Below are 21,592 nucleotides of genomic sequence, written 5' to 3'. Positions count from 1 at the left end.
TCGCCGATGGATTGCCAAGGCAGCAGTACGGGGCTTGGACCACCCGAACTATTTCTCTTTCTCGATAGCTTAGCACTGGGCGCACCAGGCCGGCCTCCTGTGCTGACACTATAGACTCCCGGGTGTTTTGTGCCTCCCCCTTCGGCAACTAGTCGCCGTCCTGGTGCATTGCGTCTAGGGCATCCAAACATCTCCGATCAAGGACCCCGAAAGCACAAGGACTTCTGACGGCTGCGGGAGGATCTGTTCTTCACCGCTCTTGACGCGGGAGACAGTAACAAAGAAAAGCACATTTCATTTTGGGACTCGCCAGGAATTAGATCCTACAGATCCTACAGAATTAGATGCTACAGTGCCTTCAACTACTTCTGCGCTTCAGGCGAAATAACACGCGTGGTCGTTGTGCACCGCGCTGCTGCTCCACACTGGCATTCTTGAGAGCAGCGTATGCAGCTCCAAAGAGCAGCATGCGATACATTTGCTAAAGCGCATTCTATACCCTAATTTAACGAAAAATAGTTTAAGCCTGCACATCAGTTGGAAAAATTAGGAAGGTGAAGCAAAGAAAAAGCGCTAAAAATAATTTAGGATGGAAAGTCCCTTGTGTCGAGCTGTTGCCAAGCCTTCATAACGTACTGTGCCGCACCTTCTATCAGGCTCAACATGTGCAGCACTCAGCCGTTACACACTACTGCGATACCGGAAACAGCGTCCTTCTGCGTCTGTCTAGACATTTTTCCCGCTGTCTGCTCCTGTTCTGTGCAGACGAAGATGATCCTGTTAGCAACGCCCCGTCCCCCTTCCGGTAACCGTTTTTTATGAAGTGCAGTTCAGTCACGTACGATGTTCAGCGACGCTGCTGAAAGCCACGCCGCATGACAATGATACCTGCAGACGAACCACTGACCCTTGAACGACCTGTAACGGTAGTCCTAGACCAAAGAAACCCGCGACGGCACCGACACGACGCGCACTGCGTTGCACTGGCGACGCTGAAAGCGTGACAGCTCGCATCCTCCTCGTAACTGATCGTTCCCTTTCGATTTCTTTTCGACGCCGAAGTTGTACACAGTGTAAGACTTGGCCGGACGACCTTCGTACCACGCTGCGCGGGCATCCCAGTCCACTCGCTCGCTCACGCAGACACCTAAAGAAAGGGTGGGATTTGCGCCGTTACGGCGCAAGTATTTATCATCCCTGCCCTCTTGAACCGACGGGGTCACCGAAGGCAATAAAGCGACACTAATACGATTCTCGGCGCGGCAGCGACACGGAATTCTTTACACGCGTAGCACCGCAATCGCCTGCCCGAATTGGTAGTACCTATATGCAGTGGCCGGAACGAAGGAGGAGAGGAGATTCCGCAACGCCCGTGTGCTTGGCTCGTGTCCAGAAGGACAGGTACTGAGCGAAGACAAGCGAGCAAGCATGGAATGGACCACGCGGAATTTCCACGTGATTGTCTTTCTTCTGTTCAATTTAATCCAGCCTGACGAACAGCGCGAAGCGTGCCTTAATCCAACTCCGTTTCGTAACAGCACCATTTGCAGGGCGACCAAAATGCAGATCTCCTGGCCGCACCGTGAGCTCGCGCAGGCACAATCCGGACGCCTTTGGACACGCTTCGTCCGTTCTGGTGTCAGAAAGAAAAACTGCGCCTCTTGCGTCGACCGAATGAGATTAGCAGTCTCATCGCGTAGTCCTAGCAGGAGTGCTCTAGAAAGTAGAAATGCGGCATAAAGATAGACAGAGAGGAACGAAAAAAGATAAAGAAAGGGAGGGGGGGGGGGGTGGAGTGGCAGGGCAGCTGCAGCCGGTACAGCACCCCGCGGTGCGACGCGATGGTTCGCGCGCCGCAAGTGCGACCGCCGCCGGCTCTGGTCAAGCGGCCCCTCCCCCAGGGAAAGAAAGCCGCTCATCGGCAGCGTGGAGACGAATGCGACAGCAGCGCCAGCGCAAGATGCCGCCTCGGTTGGCGGCCACGCTTCACCCAAGGACGCCCAGTCGCATGGGATTTTAGCTTCCTGCATCGGCCGGGTGGCTTCCTAGAAGGCGCGAGACGAGGGCCCCATCCAGGTCTCCTATATATACTCTCCACTGCAGAGGTTAATCGATTGCGCCGGATTACTCTCCCTCAGATCTTTGCCTGCAGACGCGGCGCGGGACCTACGCGGAAGACGTCTTCTTCACAATGGTCAGTGTCGATCGATTGGGCTTTGCAAAGCAGCACGCGAGCGCAGTAGCTTGGGGTGACCAAAACAATGGTGGGACGACAGAGATTTTCGGGTGGAGATCAGATCATGATGAGGGCAGGTCTACGAGCAGCCGTAACAAAAGCTCGCGAAGATGCCAGTGCTTCTTTTAACGCTACGACCTCACTCTTGATCGTTCTGTGCCGTCTACACGACGCCGTGTAACTTTGATTTCCATATGACCTATTCGTCGCGTACAGAGCTAAAGCAATGCAAAGCAAGCAGCCGTGCCGAATAGTTAATCTGCCTAGCTCATGCTCGGCGCATTGAGCAAGCCTCTTTACGAGTCGTGTTTCTAGCTGCGACTAACACATTCCTGCAATGGCATCATCACGGATTCGCCCAGCGCCGTCAACTGCAGTGAGAGCTTTCTCACTGGCTTTCAGGCAGTCGCTTTCACTGCAGTGATGGGTCCTCAGCGCGCACTAACCAGGCAACAAAGTGCATTAAGATTTAGGCACACGGTGCTCCCCACCATTGCCCTGCTGCAGTTGACCAGTACACGGCTTGCGACGTTGTTCGTTGTGGCGTTGGTCCTGCTGTGCTCATGGAGTCCGCGGGTGACCGGCCAGGGAAATTCGTACTCGGTCAGCAGCTACCATCATGAGAGCTATGGCCCCGACGGTATCGTGATGGGCCGCTCGGGCTACAAGGACTCGAGTGGCAAGAGCCGCTTCACACACTACCATGTGGGCAAGGACGGCAGGCGTAAGTTCATCCGCGACGACCCTGAAGGCGACCTGGAAGGAAGGAGCCTGCTGCCGGACCCATCTAAGATCGGCTTCCCTGGATTCCCCGGCCTGGGTGACCCACATCTCGACTTCTTCAGGTAAGTAATTGACATCAGAGCTCCAGAGTGCCAAGAGCTCCTTTACTGTTCACATAGACAGCAGGTGATACAGTCGCAGTAGCCTGGTAAGCTTTAGCGCTCAGCTCCAGTCGTCTAATAACCGCTGAACTGATTTTGAAGCAAGATTCTTATATTGTATTAAGTACAACATGGACGAACAGATGTCGCGAAATAGCACAAAGGATTCACGCTGTTCACATCGCCGTTTAATCGTGCAATCGCGAAGAGGTGGGGTGGAAGAGCAAAGGTGACTTCTCGTGGACCGAATTGATCGAAGGCGTGTATCCCATATGTATACACTTCATCGTTTTCATTTTTATTAAGCTGCCAGTCAATATGAAATAGCCTTGCCACAGGCACTCTGCCGATACAAGCAAACAGAGCTTGTATCTGCGTTGTCATTCATGCCACCTCGAGAGATGGTGAGGACGAATCCACGATGCCACGTCGAGAAACGCTCGAAGCGACTTCAGAAGACCAAATGCGCCCGCGCTATAGCAGTCTTCCTTGTACATTTTCACCTTCTGTTCGCAACAAGACGTGCCAGGCGCAAGATTCTTGTCTGTGTCCCTTTACAAAGTTTTGACCCAGAAAAACCTCACGAATAAGTCGCTAGGTATCGTGAGAACAGCCCAGTGGTCTTGACGCCTGTCAGTCCCACCGAACCGGGAACCAGGCACAGAAGTCTGGTTTTTTTCGCTGATCATTACTTACCGGGCATGACCAGCACACTCAGTGCCGAGTATCTGCCCGTCATCTATGTTCTATAGTGCTTAGAGTGGCCGAACACAAATGTTTATAGAAAAGGTGAAGATTAACTCCAGCGCGACGTTTCTTAGACGTCATTGGGCGTCTAAGAAACAAGTACTTTGTTAAGGATTGCATCACCGTGCAAGAATTCATACAGGGCCTCCAGCGATATCGCACTAGCACAATCGCTGCGATATACCAGGTACCAATGTTAGCCACTGGTACATCGCTGAACACAGAGCACCATACTTTGTCCAAATTCATGTATCCACGTCGCAGGCATCGCTGACAAATCGGCACAACATCCGGCAGCAGCAGTTCATCAACATTCGAGGATCGGCCATCATGAGTGGAAAGTACAAACGAGCAGAGACAACCAAAAAGCCGTAGGCATTCGCGTCCGGGAGCGCGCATGGTGCCGTCAGTGGCAGTCAAACCCGGCCGCACTACGGCACGTCGCGACGAAGTGGACCACCGATGACACAACGACTGCGCGCGCGGAGAAGGGAGCGAACCCTCTCCATTCATCCATCCGTGGTGACGACTCAAGGGACGGCCCGTGTACGTGGTTTCGGAGAGCGCCGTCGTGCCGCAACTGAGGGCGTCGGAGTGACGCCGTTCACGGACAAACGCCCGTGACGCAAACGTAATAAACTGCCGTCGCTACTGGGTTGTTTTTCTCAGCCGAAGCGATTTGGGCTGCGCGCCAAAACGTTTTCGAGTCTTTTCTGTCTCCCTGCGGCACACGTTTTGAGGGACGGATCATCACGTACATTTTGCGTGCCGCCCCGCTGATGAGCCTTCGCGGCTGCGCGTATAACATACTACGCGTTTAGTGCCGCGCGACGGAGCCGTGACGATGGCGCAATGGCGAAACCTCGATGAGGCGCTGTGCAAACACGTGGTACGTGTCTCATGATTGTACAGTGAGTGTGCAGACAGCCGTCGGACGTGAGCGAAATAGAGGGTTGTTTCAAAGGAGGAAACAAGCTCAGACTGTCATCTGTCTCCAGGAAGGGACGCCAGTTATCCCATTTGCAGTGACATGAGGAATTACACAATTCTGGTCGAAGTGTGGGAGTAAGCGGAAAACAGGATTGGTGTATCGAGAACAGGTGGAACACGTCATATGCGGGAAGCAAAGAAACATATAAATAACGAATGTTAAGGCAAAGGATTTTTTTTGTTGTTCCAAGTGAAACCTAGCTGCAACAAAGGCGCTACAGAAGGCAAGTCTTTTGTAGCACGAATCAAGTATGCTGGATGAGAGATAGAATTTTGTGATCTTGGTAACGTCATTCTTCTATGCGTGGTTTTCCTACGGCTTGTGCTGCAGTAAGTACTGCACCACCACGCTCTTCAATTGCTTTCTTTTGAGGAAGAGATGTGGCTGAGGACTGCTTGGTTTCGCAACACAAAATTGCAGTCGCACAGTGTGCGTTCTTGCGTCCCGTGAATACGAGACGATGAGGATGACTATGAAAAGCGGAATGCCAACGTTTTTTCAGACCACACACTAACTCAGTTGCGTTCAAGCAGGCACCATATGGCTGCGATCACATGTGGTTGTACGACCTTGCACGAACATTCGAACACACATATACATCGAAAAAGGCGTAAAATTTCCAGATGAAGAGCACAACCGTTTATGCGCACACTTAATGCGTACGCAGTTATAGGCGGTTCACAGACACATTTAAAAATGTTTTTCTGTATCTTTTTACTTTCATCTATCGTTATGCTGAACTTCTCTGGGAAGGACGCATGAGAGCCACGCCATTAAGAGAATATATAATCAGCACAAGGCTGTAATGCAAAAAGACTGCAGTCGGCAGTCATGATCGCCAGAAAGTGATCGCCAAAAAATAAAAAAGCACTGCGGGAAAATACCCGCGCGGACAGATTCCTATCGGTTGACTTTGATGGAAATTTAATTTTCCTTGAACGCGACCTCATAAACAACAACAGTGGCAGTAGACGGCTGTGCGTATAACAAATGCGCATACACATAAAAATAAGTGGGCCTTGGTACGTCAGCAGACTAGAAGGCGACACTACGGAAAGTGGAACGCTGAGTAAATGGCACCTTTCGGGCGCATTACACTGTGCGCGAGCTGCTTCGGTCACCCCGCTCGGACCTTAGAAAGAAACAAAAAACAAAAACGGCCCTTCGAGGTCATTCGCGAAACGAAGCCGCGGACGCTCCTGCGGCGACGCGCATTGAACAAGCACGTCTTTCTCGGCGAACACTGGTCAAGGCCCCACAAGCGATACCTGTGTACGCTGACGCATCGCTAACGCTTTCGGCGATAGTCTTCGCGGCGACAGTGCACTGGAGGCGTATCGATGGGTTAGTGTATGTCATCCAGTGAGCTGCATGCATTTCATACACGTGGCCTGATCTGCCGGGACAGACAGTATATCTGCAGTTCCACCCTATGAGCCATTGCTGGAGGAAATACCGACCGACTTTGTCGAAAGTGTCCAACCTACAGGGTTCGCTGTCGAGTCGTGCAGTGGGACATGTAAAGCACCCCTGACGCTGCACAGTTCCGCATAGGTAAGGACGAGAGATCTGCTCACTCTCCAGAGATATGGAACTACAGGGATGCCGTAAGTGTACAAGTGCACTGCTACACTGTTCGACGGCGAACCCCGTAGCTCGGACACGTTCGACGAAGACTGCATCCATGATGCATTTCTAGCACGGCCATCGCCTCCGATGCTGGTCAGAAGCATGAGCCTCGAACAGTGACGCGTGTTACCGCATCAGCTCACTTATATGCTAACACACGTGAGAGGCTACGCTCTGACAAAAGCCTTGTCTGGGTTAGTTTGTGCATACTGAGATTTAAAAAGCAGAGCGAAAGAGCTCGGTCGAAGACACAGCTGTGAAAGACCGCGGACTATGCTGTTCCGTCATCGCCATAAGTACGTCTTCATCCGCGCTGTTTTGAGCAGCTTACTAGACTTAAATGTGCTCATGTACGTTGCACGCAAACTTTCCACTTTTCCTTTTCATGTGAAAGGTCAGTTGGGATCCGGTGGTAGCATTCCTTTTCAACGAGTTTTTTTTTTTTTTTCAACACAGACAATGTTAAGAGCGACTTTTCCGGCTAGAACGCGACGTCGCCTTAACGTGTTGTAGCAGCAACCGCGCACCCCCCCCTCCCCCCTCCACGCCAACTCCCACTCAAAAAAAAAAAAATTTGCCCACATCGCGCCATAATACATGAGCCTTCGAAAACCTTGCAAGCAAAGTAACCCCTCCAGCATACGTAACTCTCCGAAACAGCCAAAATTTGTTGGCCTACAGCGCCAAGGGTAACTGCGTTTTCGAAATTTTAAAAACTGATATAGATATTGCTTAATGTGGGTTAGACCTCTCATAAATCAGGAGAATAACAGCAATAGTTCAGTATTAGTTAACCAGCCTACTATTTAGCACAGCCTACTATTTAGCACGTTTTACCTGTACCATAATGCGCTCTACCGCTGACAATGCTACGCCGAAAAAGGGCTCTTCTGACAAAAAAAAAAGAACTATTTTTAAAAATTGCTTACCAACTCAGGTGAAGCATCCGGTAGATATCCTGCACTTTCCTATTCGTACAAACAACATTCAGCAATCTTTGAGTTACCCCATTTACAGAACCATAAATACTGAACATTCTCCACACGCAGAGTTTCTTAGAAGAGCTCTGTTGCGGTGAAGACCGATTGCATCACCTTGGGCACGGCACACAAATAAAAAAAAAAGTACGGAAGAAAAACTACGATAACCGAGAGGCACGTCAGCAGTTACTTCCTGGTGCCGCAAACTAAGTCAGGCCCGGTCAGGGGGCTGGAGGTGAAGGGAAATTTATTCAGTCGAGAGAGACAGAGAGAAAAGCTGCATTAGCTGAACCATAGTCCTTCAATGAAGGACTATGGTTGAACGAAAGCCAGAACGGTGTGTGATATCGGACTTCTTTCATTACAAAGAAATCAATTACATCATGGCTCCCATCAGCTGTGCAGGAATACTTGAACGGCTTGCATTACTCGCATAGAGTTCAAACTAACCGGCGCATGAGCCATATGCCACAAGAGTCTACTTCTCTCAGGAACTTGAGATAGAAGAAGCTACCCAAATCTGTGAACGCGCAAACAGAGTGAGCGTGTTGTGTTTCTAAGAGCCAACTCAATAGTTATTGTACCTTGTACTGTATGTATAGTATTATTCGAGATGCTAGCACGTTTTTTACGTTGATTTTACCCATCTGCACAGTCTTCATCTAAGACTGCAGTATGCTGCTAAATAAATAAAAATAAAATAAGTAATTTTTGTTGGGAAGTAGCCAGAAGGTACGGCAACATGCCTACAGAAGTTGCTTATGTGTTTCACCGATTTGAGCAACGGCAGGGGTGGTCCTCCCCTGTACTTTCGTAAACACCTGCACGCATATTAACGATAGCCTTTGAGTACATTCACCTGAGCTTCTGCCGAAAACCTTGACGGGTTCGGCAGTGATTTCCCTGTACACCCCCCTGTTTTTCTGCAGGCACCCCCTTAATTCGCAACGATTTTTTTTTTTTTTGTTTTTACCCTGGTGGCTACCAAAAATGGCTACCGCTTCTCCTCAACCCTCAGCAACACACCATCCCCCCTGACAAGAAATTTAGGCACACCCTCTAATTTAAACCCGGGGAAACCCCTGGATCACACAAAGATAATTTTATTGGAGCCAAGGATGCGTACAAGGGACCTCGGTCCCTCAAATAAAGACAGATATGCAACACGGCGACTTACGTCGCCCCAATAACAAAATTCGCAACAACAAAAAGCGAGAACATTCGCTATATACAAACACACCACAAGTGTCCACAGTGTCCAGAAGTGTCCGACACGCGCGGGGGAAGCACGCACTAGAACTACCACTGCGCACAATATACACATTTAATAAGGCAGGAGCCGCACCGTCACGCGACCCCTGTCGACGGCGATGAAGCGGGTGCTCCACCGCCGGAGAAACTCCTCTTCGGGGAGCATGACTCTGTCAAGGCACGCCTGTTGAAAGAGGCGCGCCCGAACCCGCTGGAGCAGAGGGAACATGGCCCGCTGCGGTCGGCCCTGTAGAGACGCGACGCCACGCTGGCGCCACAACACAAACGCGCCCACACACAGTAATAGGCGCACAAAAAAGCCGCGCGGTCTGGTGCGCGCGTCCAAGGACACTGAAAACATGCGGGACAAAAGTCTCCAAAAAGTGCGCGCCACGTGGCGCGCACTTTTTGGAGACTTTTGTTCGAGTGCGTCGTACGACGCACTCGAACATGGCGTGCTTGAGGATCTCTGTCGCACCGCACTGGGGACACCGCGAAGAAGGGGCGATACCCCACGCGGCGATGCGGACCCCCGTCGGAAGGACACTCCAGCCTCGCAGCCAGCCGAAGTCGCGGACGTCTGGTGGTAACGTGTGTGACGTCAAGTCCCGCCACCGTACCCGCCTGCTCCGCTGTAGCTGGTCGGGTGTAGCCTCCTGAATTGCTAGGAGCTCGCAAACGCGGGAGGCCTGCGTCTCAGAGACGTCGACCTCGGGCAGGGTGGCGGTGAGGGACTCGGCCGTCCGGCAGACGTACCGGAAGAACCCCGGCTGCTGTTCGGCTGAAGGACCTGTGCAAGTACCAAAAAAGAGGCGCCGCGAAGTCCCGAGGAGGTAGGCGAGGAGCCCTCTCCCCGGGTAGTCGGTGGCGTTGACTAGGTCGCGGACGCCTCGAACAGCAAGATCATACTTCACCGAAAGTGCCACGCTTAACGCAGTCAAGGATGGGGGCGGGCAAACGGCGCTGGTGCTTGTATGTCAAAAGTGCCACGTCAACGGTCCTGGTTTTGCTGTGAACTAATGGGAGAAATTGAGAGCCATTTAGTGTATTCGCTAGCTGCTTTTAAAATGAAGTGCAAGTAAAAGCCAGACAGGGATATACTCTTTGCTGTAAAAAGGGGCTCAAAAAGGATAGAAGCAGCGAAGCCGTGCAGGCTTAGTGCTTAGTATTTCCTCAGTGTTGCGACATCGTAGTCCTAGGCATGAATGGATTGCATCATCATCACCTAGAAAATACGGCAGATGGTGCTAATTATACACCCAACCACGCATGGCATGCACGGGGTTGGCAACTTGACCTAAAATTAAGTAGCGCCGGCTCCGTGCGGCCACAAGAACACGTAATAACAACGAGGCGAGGCGCTTCTTTGCTTTCTTGCCGGTATTCCTGTCATTATGCGGTTATCTCCTAGTAGCTGCACGACGCCTGTAGCTGCAGTTGTTTCTAGCCCCCCTTCCTTCATCCCTTCCCCCACGGCGCCACCAATACATTGCTGTGCCCGGTAGCGCTAAAACATTTTGACCCCTCCTTTAGCGGCAGCTGCCCACAATGTAGTGCAGTGTCTTCTGACACTTATCACATGGTGTGGGCCTGCCCCTCCAACCCCGCTATTCCCCCCATCCCCAACCCAACCCGGGAGGACTGGGAGGCGACCCTGCTCGGCTGCCACGACTTACAGGCCCAACAAGCCTTAGTCGGGCGCGCCCGGGCGGCGGCAACCGCCACTGGGGTCCCATACTAGGGACCTCCACCTAGTGTTTGTAAGGATCGGTCTCTTACGGGCTGATCCAAACATACCTCCTGCTCATTCGTAATAAATGTTTTCACCACCACCACCACCCACGCCGCTGTTCAGGTTACGACGCTGAGTGAGGCAGGTACCATGTGCCTTTCGTTTCATAACCTAATGTTACCTAATCTTAGAGTGCAGGCAAACGAAACGAGTAAGACGAAACTTGGTCACACAGTGTGCGCGCGCACACAGTTGTGTTGCGGAAGCAACGCTACGCTAGGTGTGAGCGATTTCGCGGAGCCCCGGAGAGCCCCAACTGCGCATGCGCGAGGAGTGACGTCAGAGCAGCGCGAAGCCCCCGCGGACTCCTCCGCTGCGCGGGTGACTCAGAGGTGGTGGTGGTGGTGGTGGTGGTGGTGAAAAACCTTTATCGTCTATTAAATTTTTACAGAAAGGTGATTGGGGTAGGACCTTATTGGCCCTTACCCCTCACAATACTAGGTGGAGCCCCTATTCCGGGGCCCCATTGGCAAGCAACGCCGCCCGCGTCCGTCGAACCAAGGCCTCTTGGGTCTTTAGGTCTTGACAGCCGAGCAGGGCCACCTCCCAGTCCTCTCTGGTGGGGTTGGGGGGGATAGATGGGTTTGATTGACACGCCCAAACCATGTGGAAGGTGTCAGCCACCTCCCCACAGAACTGGCACGCGCCATCAAAGGATGTATTGAAATGTTTAAGCACCGCCGGGCACAGTACAGTGTCAGTGATAATTTTGATTAGGAGGCGCTCGTCAGCGCGATCCAGACCCTTACAAGGTGCTGGGTAGCGCCGGTGCTCCTCGTTGTAGTAACCGGTGATGTGTTTGAATGTAAGGGCCAGATTGTCTGATTGGGAGTAGCCTTCCAAGGACAGGGAGATAGCCCGAGGAGAGAGTGCGCGGGCGTCCTGATCGGCCTGTTCGTTTCCCTGGAGTCCCTGGAGACCGGGGGCCCAAATCAGGTAGCGTGGAGTTGGATCTTCGCATGGGCAGCTATATTGCAGTATGCGCCAGGCAAGCGGGGGAGTCCATCCCAGCTCGTAGTTCCGACAGGCCCCTCGCGAGTCGGTGATGATGTGTTTCGACTTGGGATTAGTGAGAGCCAGAGCAATAGCAATCTCCTCCGCGTGTGTTGTGCTGTAGGCTTTGAAACTGAGGTGCCGTCGCCGCTGCGCCAGCAGTGCATCATAGAGTGCATCCTCCAGGAGGAGTGACGTCACACGGCGCAGAGCTGCGGCCGCCGCCGACTCCTCCGCTACACGGTGACTCAGAGGTGCCGCCGCCGCTGCATTGCCGCGCCTTTGCTTCCACAGTTCTGGATGGTCATTGATTGGTCAAATCACAGGCAACTTTTTTCACGCTGTAAAAGAGCGCACAAGTCGTACGGGCGATTTTTGACTAGAAGTGGACTCTCGGCGCGGTCTGTCATTACACCAATCGTCCGGTGTTTCTTCGGACACGGTACAGTGCTGTTGAACCAAGCACTTCTTGGGTACCATCCTTGAGCTATAGTGCCGTTTGAAACGCACGAAGACGCACTAGGGGTGCATTTAGGAATTTTTCAAATATTTGCATTACCGCCGCAAAGGCCACCGTTCATTCAACCAGACATGCTGTGCTTCACTGATTAAATCGTGTCTCATATTAAACACAAAAAAATTTTCTACGGTTTAACTGCTATGTAAGCGAAAGCTATGGCGTATCGGGCAACTATACCCGGCATGGCGTCTGTAACATTGAGTGCCACCCTGGCAGGTGGCAGTTAATGGTTGATCGCGAGAGTTTGCTCACCCAATGAACGCTGCGTCCTATTGAAGTGGTGCCGCGTCTCTGCCACAAATTTGTGAGCGCTAACGCACGAAGCCCACATCTCTCTCACACAGCCCCTCGTACCACAAAGCGTGATTCAGGCTTCCACTGACGCAGGGAGCCAGGTATGCGCACTTCCTTTCCTTAAAAAAAATCGGAGTCTAAAACGCTGTCAACGCCAACGCCAGGAACACAATGAACACCGACGGCCTAAAGCTTCAGTGCCGCGTTTCTGCCACAACGTTGTCAATGCCAACCCATACAGCACACATCTGTCACCACCGCCACGTAGCTTAAAGGATGGTTGAGGTGTCCACTGTCCCAGGGGACCAGTTATACGCCTTTCCTTTGCCTTCGAAGCTTCCGCTCTTCCTCGGTTTCGGCGCAGCTCCGAAGCCGTGTATAAAAGCTTTCGCTTTAAAACTTGTACTGCGTAGTATGGAAGAGGAGAGCCTCACTAGAGGCTCACAGACTAAGTGGCACCCTTAGACCTCGACGCCGTTGGACGATACCAGAGCCGTATATTCGAGCCCTCGCGACCAAGGCCTATTGAGCTTGTAGGCCGAAACAGCCGAGCAAAGTCGCCTCCCGGACCAGTCCTCTTTAGTACGCCTGGGGTAGGGGGTAAGAGCCGGATTCCGTTAGCATGCCCACACCATGTGGTAGATGTCAGCCACCTCCCCATAGTGTCGGCTATTGAAATTACTTAATTCCAAAAAGAACCAAGCGCCCATGCCTCCAGTCAGCAGTGTACAAACATTTGATTGTTTTTCACTGGAGGAAGTCGCAGTAGCTCTCGCTGCCGCCGATCCAAAATCGAGAACAGTTATCACAGACTCTCGCCTGGCCTGTGAACATTATCTTGCAGGCGAGATATCACCTCTTGCCTCCCAAATTCTAAGACGCGCTCCCGCCGATCCAACTCGCACAAAAGTGATCTGGGCTCCTGGCCACCAGGGTCTACGAGGCAATGAGGCCGCTGATGCGGCCGCCCGAGCGCTCACACACCGGGCTCCTCATCCTAGCTCTCCTGGCTCAGAAGCTCATAAACCGCTTCTGCGGTTCCGCGAAATCCTAATTCATTATTGCGACAGCCACCGTCTCTACCCAGTACCTGCCAAGGGGCTGAGTAAGGCGGAGGAGCGAACTCTGCGGCGCCTGCAGAGAGGAACTCTTCTCTGTCCTGCCGTAGCAAAACACTTCGATCCGAACACAGATGGGCGCTGCCCGCACTGTGGAGAGATCTGCGATATCTTTCACATGGTGTGGGCATGTACTCAGAATCTTCACCTTCCCCCTTCCCCCACCCGAGAGGCATGGGAGACTGCCCTCCTCAACTGCTCCACACTGGAGTCTCAAAGGGCTCTAGTAAAGCGGGCGCGAGACGGGGCCTCGTCGTGCGGTGTCCCGGACTAAGGATACAGACCATGTATTTTTTGACCCTCAAACTCTCTTTGCATAATAAAGTTTTTCACCACCACCACCACCAAGCGATGCATGAGAAATAGACAGCAAGTGCCTACTCTATTCTCTCCTGAGTGTCTACTCCTCAGGAATTTAAAGCCATCCAAATCTGAGGGTGCGCAAGCGAAGCGTGTGTTTTGGATTTCTGATTAAGAAGTACGACGCTAAGAGGTGTTTGTGGTCGTAAATTCACCTGAAAGTATGCACAATATGACACAGATGGGACCGTACACGCACCCGCCGATATCACGTATGCTTTTTTACCGATATCAACTGTAGCGTCATCTACTGCTCTGTATTAGTATTCTCTCTCACTTGCGCTTCAAGCGACTACGGTGGCGGGTGCAAGCCGGTGCCAACTTAGGTCATTGCTATGTCAGTGGTTAATTGGGGATATGGAAAACTCGTTTCGTTCATTCGGTCAGCAATAATCCCCCTGTTCTCTTAATTCCTGCGAAATTTTATTGTAATGAAGTTCATCGCAGACAAAACAGGAAAATATTTCGTCGTGTTGTGAGCCCTAGACTGCGAAACTGACTTGAGTAAAATCAGTGATACGGTTTTAACTCTCATTCTTTTCTATACTTTTTTCCTAGGGGTTGTGACACGAGAGCCCCGAATAGTGGCTGGAGCCAACGATACGTGTATATTAAGTAGTGGGCCCGCCCACGCATGGACCCAATCACAGTGCATGCTTTGTACAGTAGCGGAGCACGCGGAGTATAATTGCTATGCGGCATTTTGAATCAAGTGTAAACTAATTTCCACTAGGTAAGGTGTGAGAGGAGTTTATCATCACCGAAGAGAGAGAGAGAGAACAAAATTGGATGTGGCTTAGCTGAGGTTAAGCCTGGATATCTCGAAGCGAAAAGCTGCGGCAAGGCGGAGGAGGAGCCGCGCGTGTAGTGAATACGGTGCTGTCTTAGAAGGTTGCTTTAGAGACATGTACTGTGGCGTGCATTCCTCTCTGGTGTACACCAAGATATGAGAGACAGGCATTTCCTTTCCTTAAAAGCAATTTTTATTTCATTTTCCTTCCCTTGCGGCGTGGTTCGGGTGTCCACCGTGACGTCACGCAGTTCGCGCATGCGCACCTGTGGCTTTTTCTGACGACGGGGCCCACGCTAGCCTCGGTGTTGACTAGCCTAGTGAAGCTTTTCGCTTCAAAACTTTATTGTGCGAGGAATTCGGGGCACGCCCCAGGGTCCCCGCGCGACCCACTGCACTCAAGTGTTTATGTTCCTAAGGTCCATAACACTGGCATTCGTAAAATGGTTTTTGAGGAAAGAAAATGGCTCAGTATCTGTCTCACATATCGGCGGACACCTGAACCGCGCCGTAAGGGAAGGGAAGAAGGTAGGAGTGAAAGAAGAAAGAGAGAAAGAGGTGCCGTAGTGGAGGTCTCCGGAATAATTTCGACCACCTGGGGATCTAAATTTAACGTGCACTGACATCGCACAGCACACGGGCGCCTCTTGATTTCGCCTCCATCGAAACGCGGCCGCCGCGGTCGGGTTCGAACCCGGGTACTCCGGCTCGGTAGACGAGCGTCTTTCTTACCACTGAGCCACCGCGGCGGGTAGAATGAAACTGCTACCGTCATTCTTTTCTTCGTAACCAAATCGAACTTAACCATGGAGTGCAGGCCACAGTGTACGCGCGGGGGGTGCATTATACCACAGGTGACAGTCGTGAGGCACAGGCATAGCAGCCCATTATCAACGAAGAATTTTGCCATTACAGGCTATTAACGGATCTCCCCCGACTACCCGGGCCTTGGAGGCAACTGTTGTGTATCGATCATGACGCTTCAGGAATAGTGGTACAGCGCTATTGAATCAAGCCAATTGATACAAGCCTCCTTCTGCCATAATGATATGTAAAACATGCGAAGGGGTATTAGTGCTGCGCTTATGTTTTTCTGAGTATACAGCAATTATATTGATCGGGAGGCCGTTTTTTCAGCTAGCCATGTTTGATATTACCCATTAACGTCTGCCTTATATTAAATACAAAGCATATCACGTTAATTCACATTTAATGAATTGAGAGCCATCGAAGAGTCTATGAAGTAAGTCGTTTGGTGGTGAGCGACTTCCACTTGCAGCTGCTAAAAAATGGCTGGCGTTTTAGCATTGCTAAGCAAGAAATATTGTGCGAAAGCATGGTTCTGAGCGTGCGTCAGCTCAGTTTTCAAATTTTCGGTGGTGGGCCAAGCGCATTTTTGGAGGTGGGCCAATTCCACTTTTAGACTATGCAAGCATGTCTTCCACAATAACAATGCACACAGAACGCATAATCGCGAAGTTTGATGATGTCTAGTCTATTTTTTTCCTGCCACGATGCCTTACAACACCCTTATGTCTTTCCCTTTCAACTTCTGCAGGGCTCTGGGCTTCCCCAAGGGCTCGCTGTTCCCGTCGTTCCCTCAGGATCTGCTCCCCCATGACCTGCTGCCACCGTCTGTGGCCAGCGGAACCGGAAAAGGAGTGGAGGGTCGCAAGGGCATCTCGTCCGGCTTCCCGTGAGAAAGCTGACCCTTTCGTTCCCTTACCCTGCAGCGGTAAACTCGACCGTCTTACGACGCCCGTTTGGAAAGACTGCTTGGCTTGTGCTGGACGGCATTCAGGCGTCCCCAGCGCCGTATACCGATGCCTGGCTGCGGATCTTACCAGCGATCAGTGCTCACAGCTTTCAGTGTCCACGTAGAACCAGCGTTTGTATGCCGCAGACACTTTTTTGTTTCCACAACAGAAAGTCTTCAACATTAATGCTAATCATAGGTGGAACTGCCACCTACGCGAATAATGCGCTCGTTCTGTGCTGCCTGTTTGTGTCGAACACAGTTCATGACAATCATAACACTCTACAATCATGCGCCTTGCACTCTATCGGGAACAGTCAGTACAAAACCATTAAAATCATTATAGTTAGCTTCAAATAAGCTAATTACCAGACTCATATTTCAAGTATAATGCGCAATATTTTGCAGCCTATCTGGCATGATTGTATCAAGGCCAACAACACAATGAGCCGCCAGTACATATATTGAATGGAGTCTTCCGTCTCCAGCGTCGACAAAATGGCCGCCATGATTGAACCAAGAGTATTGCCTATCAACTAACAAAATAAGCCTGCGGAATTCTCCCCAACCGACAATGAAACTATAGAAGCAACTGGTTGGTTGGTTGGTTGGCCTCGAGTAGAATGGCACATACCCACTACGGGGGAGTGGCCAAGACACAGGCGGTGAACTGTAGAAGCAACTGTATCGTCACCTCCTTTGTTTGTTCGTTTTTTTCTTCTTTGTGTACTCACAACTCCATTTTTAGACCTTCCTGCATCCTTCATTCCCTGAACTCTTTGCTCACCACCCAAAAAGCAGACACTGCACGCAAGATATACAACATACAGGACCTCCTGTCTGTACCGATATGTGGCGCATGTGACCGCCCTTTTTCCCCTTTCCGAGATTTTTCCCCACTTTGCACGTGTCTTTTTTTGTCTCCCGCCTGTTCTTGCTGTTTCCGTCACTGACTCGCTCATGCATGCAGCCTGCCTGCACGCCTTCACTACTGAGACCTCGGACAACCCCCTCCCGACCACCTTCCCGCATGGACACAACCACGACGACGTGGTCACTCTCGAAATGTAACTAAGTTGCATGACTTCTTACAGGTAGAACTGCGTAGTGGTTCGATATGAAAATAGTGGTACGATGCACCGGAACTTGCGGCTGTAGGCAGCACGACTGAAAACATTCATCAGCCTCTGCGTAATACTTCTGCATATCTTAAGCCTCACATTTTTAAGCTACTTCGCGAGAAATCTTCAACCCAAATCTAAAAAAAAAAAACAAGAAATGAACCGCATAGCATTTGCATGGGAGGAGTGCTTTACAGCAGTTCCTAGGACATAGGCAGTGCGTGTCACCAGAACTGCTAGTGGACAAACCATGCGGCGCAGAGTCCCAGTTTGCACTGATGACATAGCTGCCGCCATCTTTGGGCCCAGGAGTGCGACGAAAACCTGCGCGGTTTTCTAATTCGCTTAACCACCTGCTTCGGCGATCGATGTGGAAGCTAGGCTCTGCGTCCAAATATGGCGCATTCGGCAACAAGAGCGAGGGAAATGAACAATGAAATGAAAATTGGTTTCTGAAAAAGGAAATGACGCAGAAACTCTCACATCTCAGTGAACACCTGAACAGAGCCGTAAGGGAAGGGAGGTAGGTGGGAGCGAAAGAAGAGAAAGAGGTGCCGCAGTGGAGGGCTCGGAATAGTTTCGACTACCTGGGGTTCTTTAACGTGCACCGACATCGCACAGCAGACGAGCGCATTTGGATGTGCGATGTCAGTGCACGGGCATCTTCGCCACCACAGTTCAAGTGGAAAAGCAGGCGGTAAAACCCGCTGCTTGCCGCCCTTCTCTCCAGTCAATACGAATACAAGGAGGAGATCACACTCTCCCATCTCTTACAAGCTCGAAAGTCACACCCGAGTGCATATTAAAGAGCCGCAGATGGCATAAATTAATCTATTTTATCACGGCGCAGTTGTGGTGCCCACCGAAAGCGAGATTTCCTGCACCTTTCCTTTTCTCATCACCAATTTCTTGGTGACGCGGGACACCAAATTTTGACTGCATGTTTTCTTTACAATGATGCAAAAAGATATTACTATGCATGATTCACCACATGGTATTCGCTACAATCCCTAAATAATTTATAGTCGATTTTTTTCTGTCTCACAGTCAGTATAGGTTGCGTGGAGAAAAACTGCGATGCAATCGCTGCTTTAGGCCGCCGCGGTGGCTCAGTGGCTATGGTGCTCGGCTGTTGACCCGAAAGACGCGGGTTCGATCCCGGCCGCGCCGGTCGGAGTTCGATGGAGGCGAAATTCTAGAGGCCCGTGTATTATGCGATGTGTTGTGCACATTAAAGAACCCCAGGTGGTCGAGATTTCCGGAGCCCTTCACCACGGCGTCTCTCATAGCCCGAGTCGCTTTGGGATGTTAAACCCCATAAACCAAACCAAACCAAGCAATCGCTGCTTTGTTGTTTTAGTTCCCTACCAACCTAAAGTCAGCCTGCCTCAAGGATGGTAACACGAGCGAAGAAGCAGCGATTATATTGCAGTGCTCGGCTATTTAAACAGATACCGAAACAAGTGAGAGAAAATTCGATAATAAATCATTTATCAGACGTAGACGAGTACCACGTGGTGATCCATGTGATACGCATCATCACAATAAATCATCAGAATTTCGCTCGCTCTTGGCGCTGAACCACCAAACGCCGAACCTGTCAGGCATAGCCGGATCTAATGATATTTAAGGGGAGAAGGGGCGCATCTCCCTCCCAACCATGAAATGTGTTATTGAGCGCACTCTTCCCTTCTTCCTGCCACAGTTCAAAAATGCATTCTCCCCCAACTAAGAGTAACCCATAAACCTGAACCCGCCATCCACAGCACCAGCTGTGCAACACGAGCCTGAAAGCATGTCCCTGTAGTTGTTCGTGTCACAGATGGTATGTGGCTTTAAAGATTTTGAAAAGCATCGTGAAGCCCTTACAAAATAAGAGATCAATTACGCTTCTGATTCATTTGAAGCCCCTTCATCACTTTAGGGATCGTACCGTAGGTGCGAGGGTATTTGACCGACCGGTATACAGAACCAGGCCAGATACTGCTTGCAGGAATAGGACAACTGAAAACCACTGTTAGATCAATGATCGAACCATCTTAGCATGCGAGAATGCTCTTTTTTGAAGCGCAGTATCAACCGTAGTGACGCAGATGTTGCATATCGCAGTGCCACGACGCCCGACTTCTTCAGCGGGTCTCTGTTTCCGCCTGTCTTCACGCACGACTTCTTCCCGGCTGATCTGCTTCCAAAAGACCTGCTGCCACCGAACGTGGGAACACCGGCTTCATCCGGCGGAGCCAAGGACAAACCTGCTGCTGCTGCTCCAGCCGCCACCACTCCAACGATTCCACCAACAGCGACTCCCCAGGGCAAGCGAATCCCTCCGCCACCAGTGCCCAGGACGGAGGCTGAACCTTACCGCTTCCAGTGAAGGGCGACAGCGGCACGCTGGTCTTTCTTCCTGCATGGGGAACCCACTGGGTGTCGCCATTACCTCAAGTCCAGAGATATGCCTTAAAGTGGTATCTATGGCAGACTCCACTCCATTCCACTGCTCCAAGGAGAGACACGATATGTTTGGCTATCCTCTTGATTGTGTTACTTGCTTAGGCAGACCACAACCTTGGTAACTTACTTTACTTAATGAAAATGGCAGGTCAAAGCAGCAACAATCAAATTCCAAGAAACCACAGCGGGCACCCAACTGTCTTACCCTCCTTGATGCAGTTTGCCATAGGCATTCAATAATAATGGGCCTTTCAGACAGTGAGCATTTTTCTTTGTTTCCTTATTCATGGCCCCTGATTTAGCATAAACAGCTGTAATATGAACAGTATTAGTGGCTTCGTTAAGTGTGCACAACATCAGTATGGCGATACCCAGCGAGTTCCCTTTAATATGAAAAGCTCAGAAGCATTGCACTAGTTTTCAGACTAAGTGCCAAGACTTTCCACATCATTCTGGCTTTTAAACCAATGAGTTTTGGGGAACCCCCAAAATGGTGTAAACGTTTAAACAAGAAAATAGCAACAGCTCCCATTCTGGATTTTGTTACAACAGTACCAAAAGAGCCCCGTTTGCCAAAGAACGTGTCATAGCAATCATTGTGTGTCACAAAACCACCGCAGCGAATGAAACCTTGGCATCACTATCGAAATAAACAAATATTGTGAAAGCCATGGACTTGCTGGTGCATGTTGTCATATGAAACCGGTGTCGCCACCGAAGAAGCATTGAGCACTTATATAAACATACAGCCTTTTAAAGTGAAGCTTCAAAATATCAAGCACTGCTTCATGTTAGTCTGTGGCCTGTGCAACAGTGGTGTTTTGCAGTTCTTGGAATTCTTTTGCCAGTACTTCCCACAACTGGGACAATGTTATAGGCCTTGTACTTATGTGCAATTAGCGAGGTCAAACATTTAAAGCTAAAATTTTCAGCAGTGTCATTTTGCTGGTCAAACAGCTCTTCTGTTAAGGTTTGGTTTCTGCCCAAACAAAATGATCACAAAAAAAAAATACATCCTTAATTCCTTTTGACTTGACTTCCAGTGGCAATAACAATTGGCTTGCTGACTGCTATTACTGATGAAAAATATAGATGAGCAAAAGCTTTGCCAATTCAGCATAAAAACAGCTACACAAGCATCTAAACATGCCAAATTTCTTTAAAACTTCAGATCCTTTTCAACTCAGCAAAATTAGATGCACAAATACTAATTCCACAGAAATAACATGACGGGTGCTTCTCAACATGCTCTAATTCATTCAAGGTTAAGCATTAAAACTAACAAACAAACTAGAGAGTTCATTTTTGTTAGCTAACCAAGCAGGTATGTCACAAAAAATACCCTAACCAACTCATAAAGGCTGTGAACACTACCACAAGGTTTCCATGTATGCATCACACGTCACTTTTTTTTTCACGGCTAAAGTTTGCTACAATGGCCAATGCGTGATGCTTTGACGCACTTAATTAAAAGCGATGCAGCATGAGCTGCACAAGTGCAAAAAAATTACGGAAATAATGTTTCTGCTTTGGCACATGGCTAAATGACACCAAAGCTCAACAGAACGATGCCAACGGCCCACAGCTAGCAAAACAAACTATTTAATTTATGCTCTTCGGTGAGCACAGTGACAGAGATGAACGCATGCCGAGATGATTATAAAAAAAGAAGGTGGACC

General features: G+C 50.4%; 1 protein-coding gene across 3 annotated transcripts; it reads left to right on the top strand.

Moving 5' to 3' along the window:
• The first annotated feature begins 1,944 nt into the window (after window positions 1-1,944).
• On the top strand, window positions 1,945-20,584 carry LOC149358422 (uncharacterized). 3 transcript variants are annotated; one of them, XR_016288672.1, is made up of 5 exons: window positions 1,946-2,194; window positions 2,744-3,081; window positions 16,144-16,281; window positions 17,312-17,408; window positions 19,572-19,712. XR_016288672.1 is itself a non-coding variant. In XM_089570487.1 (4 exons), exons 1-4 carry the CDS (start codon window positions 2,192-2,194, stop codon window positions 19,834-19,836), a joined length of 744 nt encoding a protein of 247 aa, XP_089426613.1. In that variant the 5' UTR covers window positions 1,945-2,191; the 3' UTR covers window positions 19,837-20,584. The 3 variants fall into 3 exon arrangements, 2 of the variants coding, with proteins under 2 accessions (XP_089426613.1, XP_089426612.1); XM_089570487.1 differs by lacking the exon at window positions 17,312-17,408 and having other exon boundaries at window positions 1,945-2,194; window positions 19,572-20,584; XM_089570486.1 differs by lacking the exons at window positions 1,946-2,194; window positions 17,312-17,408 and having other exon boundaries at window positions 2,645-3,081; window positions 19,572-20,584.
• Window positions 20,585-21,592: the final 1,008 nt, after the last annotated feature.

The sequence above is a fragment of the Amblyomma mixtum genome, chromosome 2, assembly GCF_055824585.1.
Source record: "Amblyomma mixtum isolate Tamu chromosome 2, ASM5582458v1, whole genome shotgun sequence".
NCBI classification, from domain to species: domain Eukaryota; kingdom Metazoa; phylum Arthropoda; class Arachnida; order Ixodida; family Ixodidae; genus Amblyomma; species Amblyomma mixtum.
The sequence above is the reverse complement of the archived record's forward strand: the minus strand, read 5'-3'. Positions and strand labels throughout refer to the sequence as shown.

Excerpts from the sequence above, each read along its gene's own strand:
- LOC149358422 (XM_089570486.1), top strand. The coding sequence starts at position 2,660 with ATGGGTCCTCAGCGCGCACTAACCAGGCAACAAAGTGCATTAAGATTT. Across the intron at positions 3,082-16,143 it reads CCACATCTCGACTTCTTCAG|GGCTCTGGGCTTCCCCAAGG; the intron begins GTAAGTAATTGA and ends CAACTTCTGCAG. Across the intron at positions 16,282-19,571 it reads GGCATCTCGTCCGGCTTCCC|TGCCACGACGCCCGACTTCT; the intron begins GTGAGAAAGCTG and ends TGCATATCGCAG.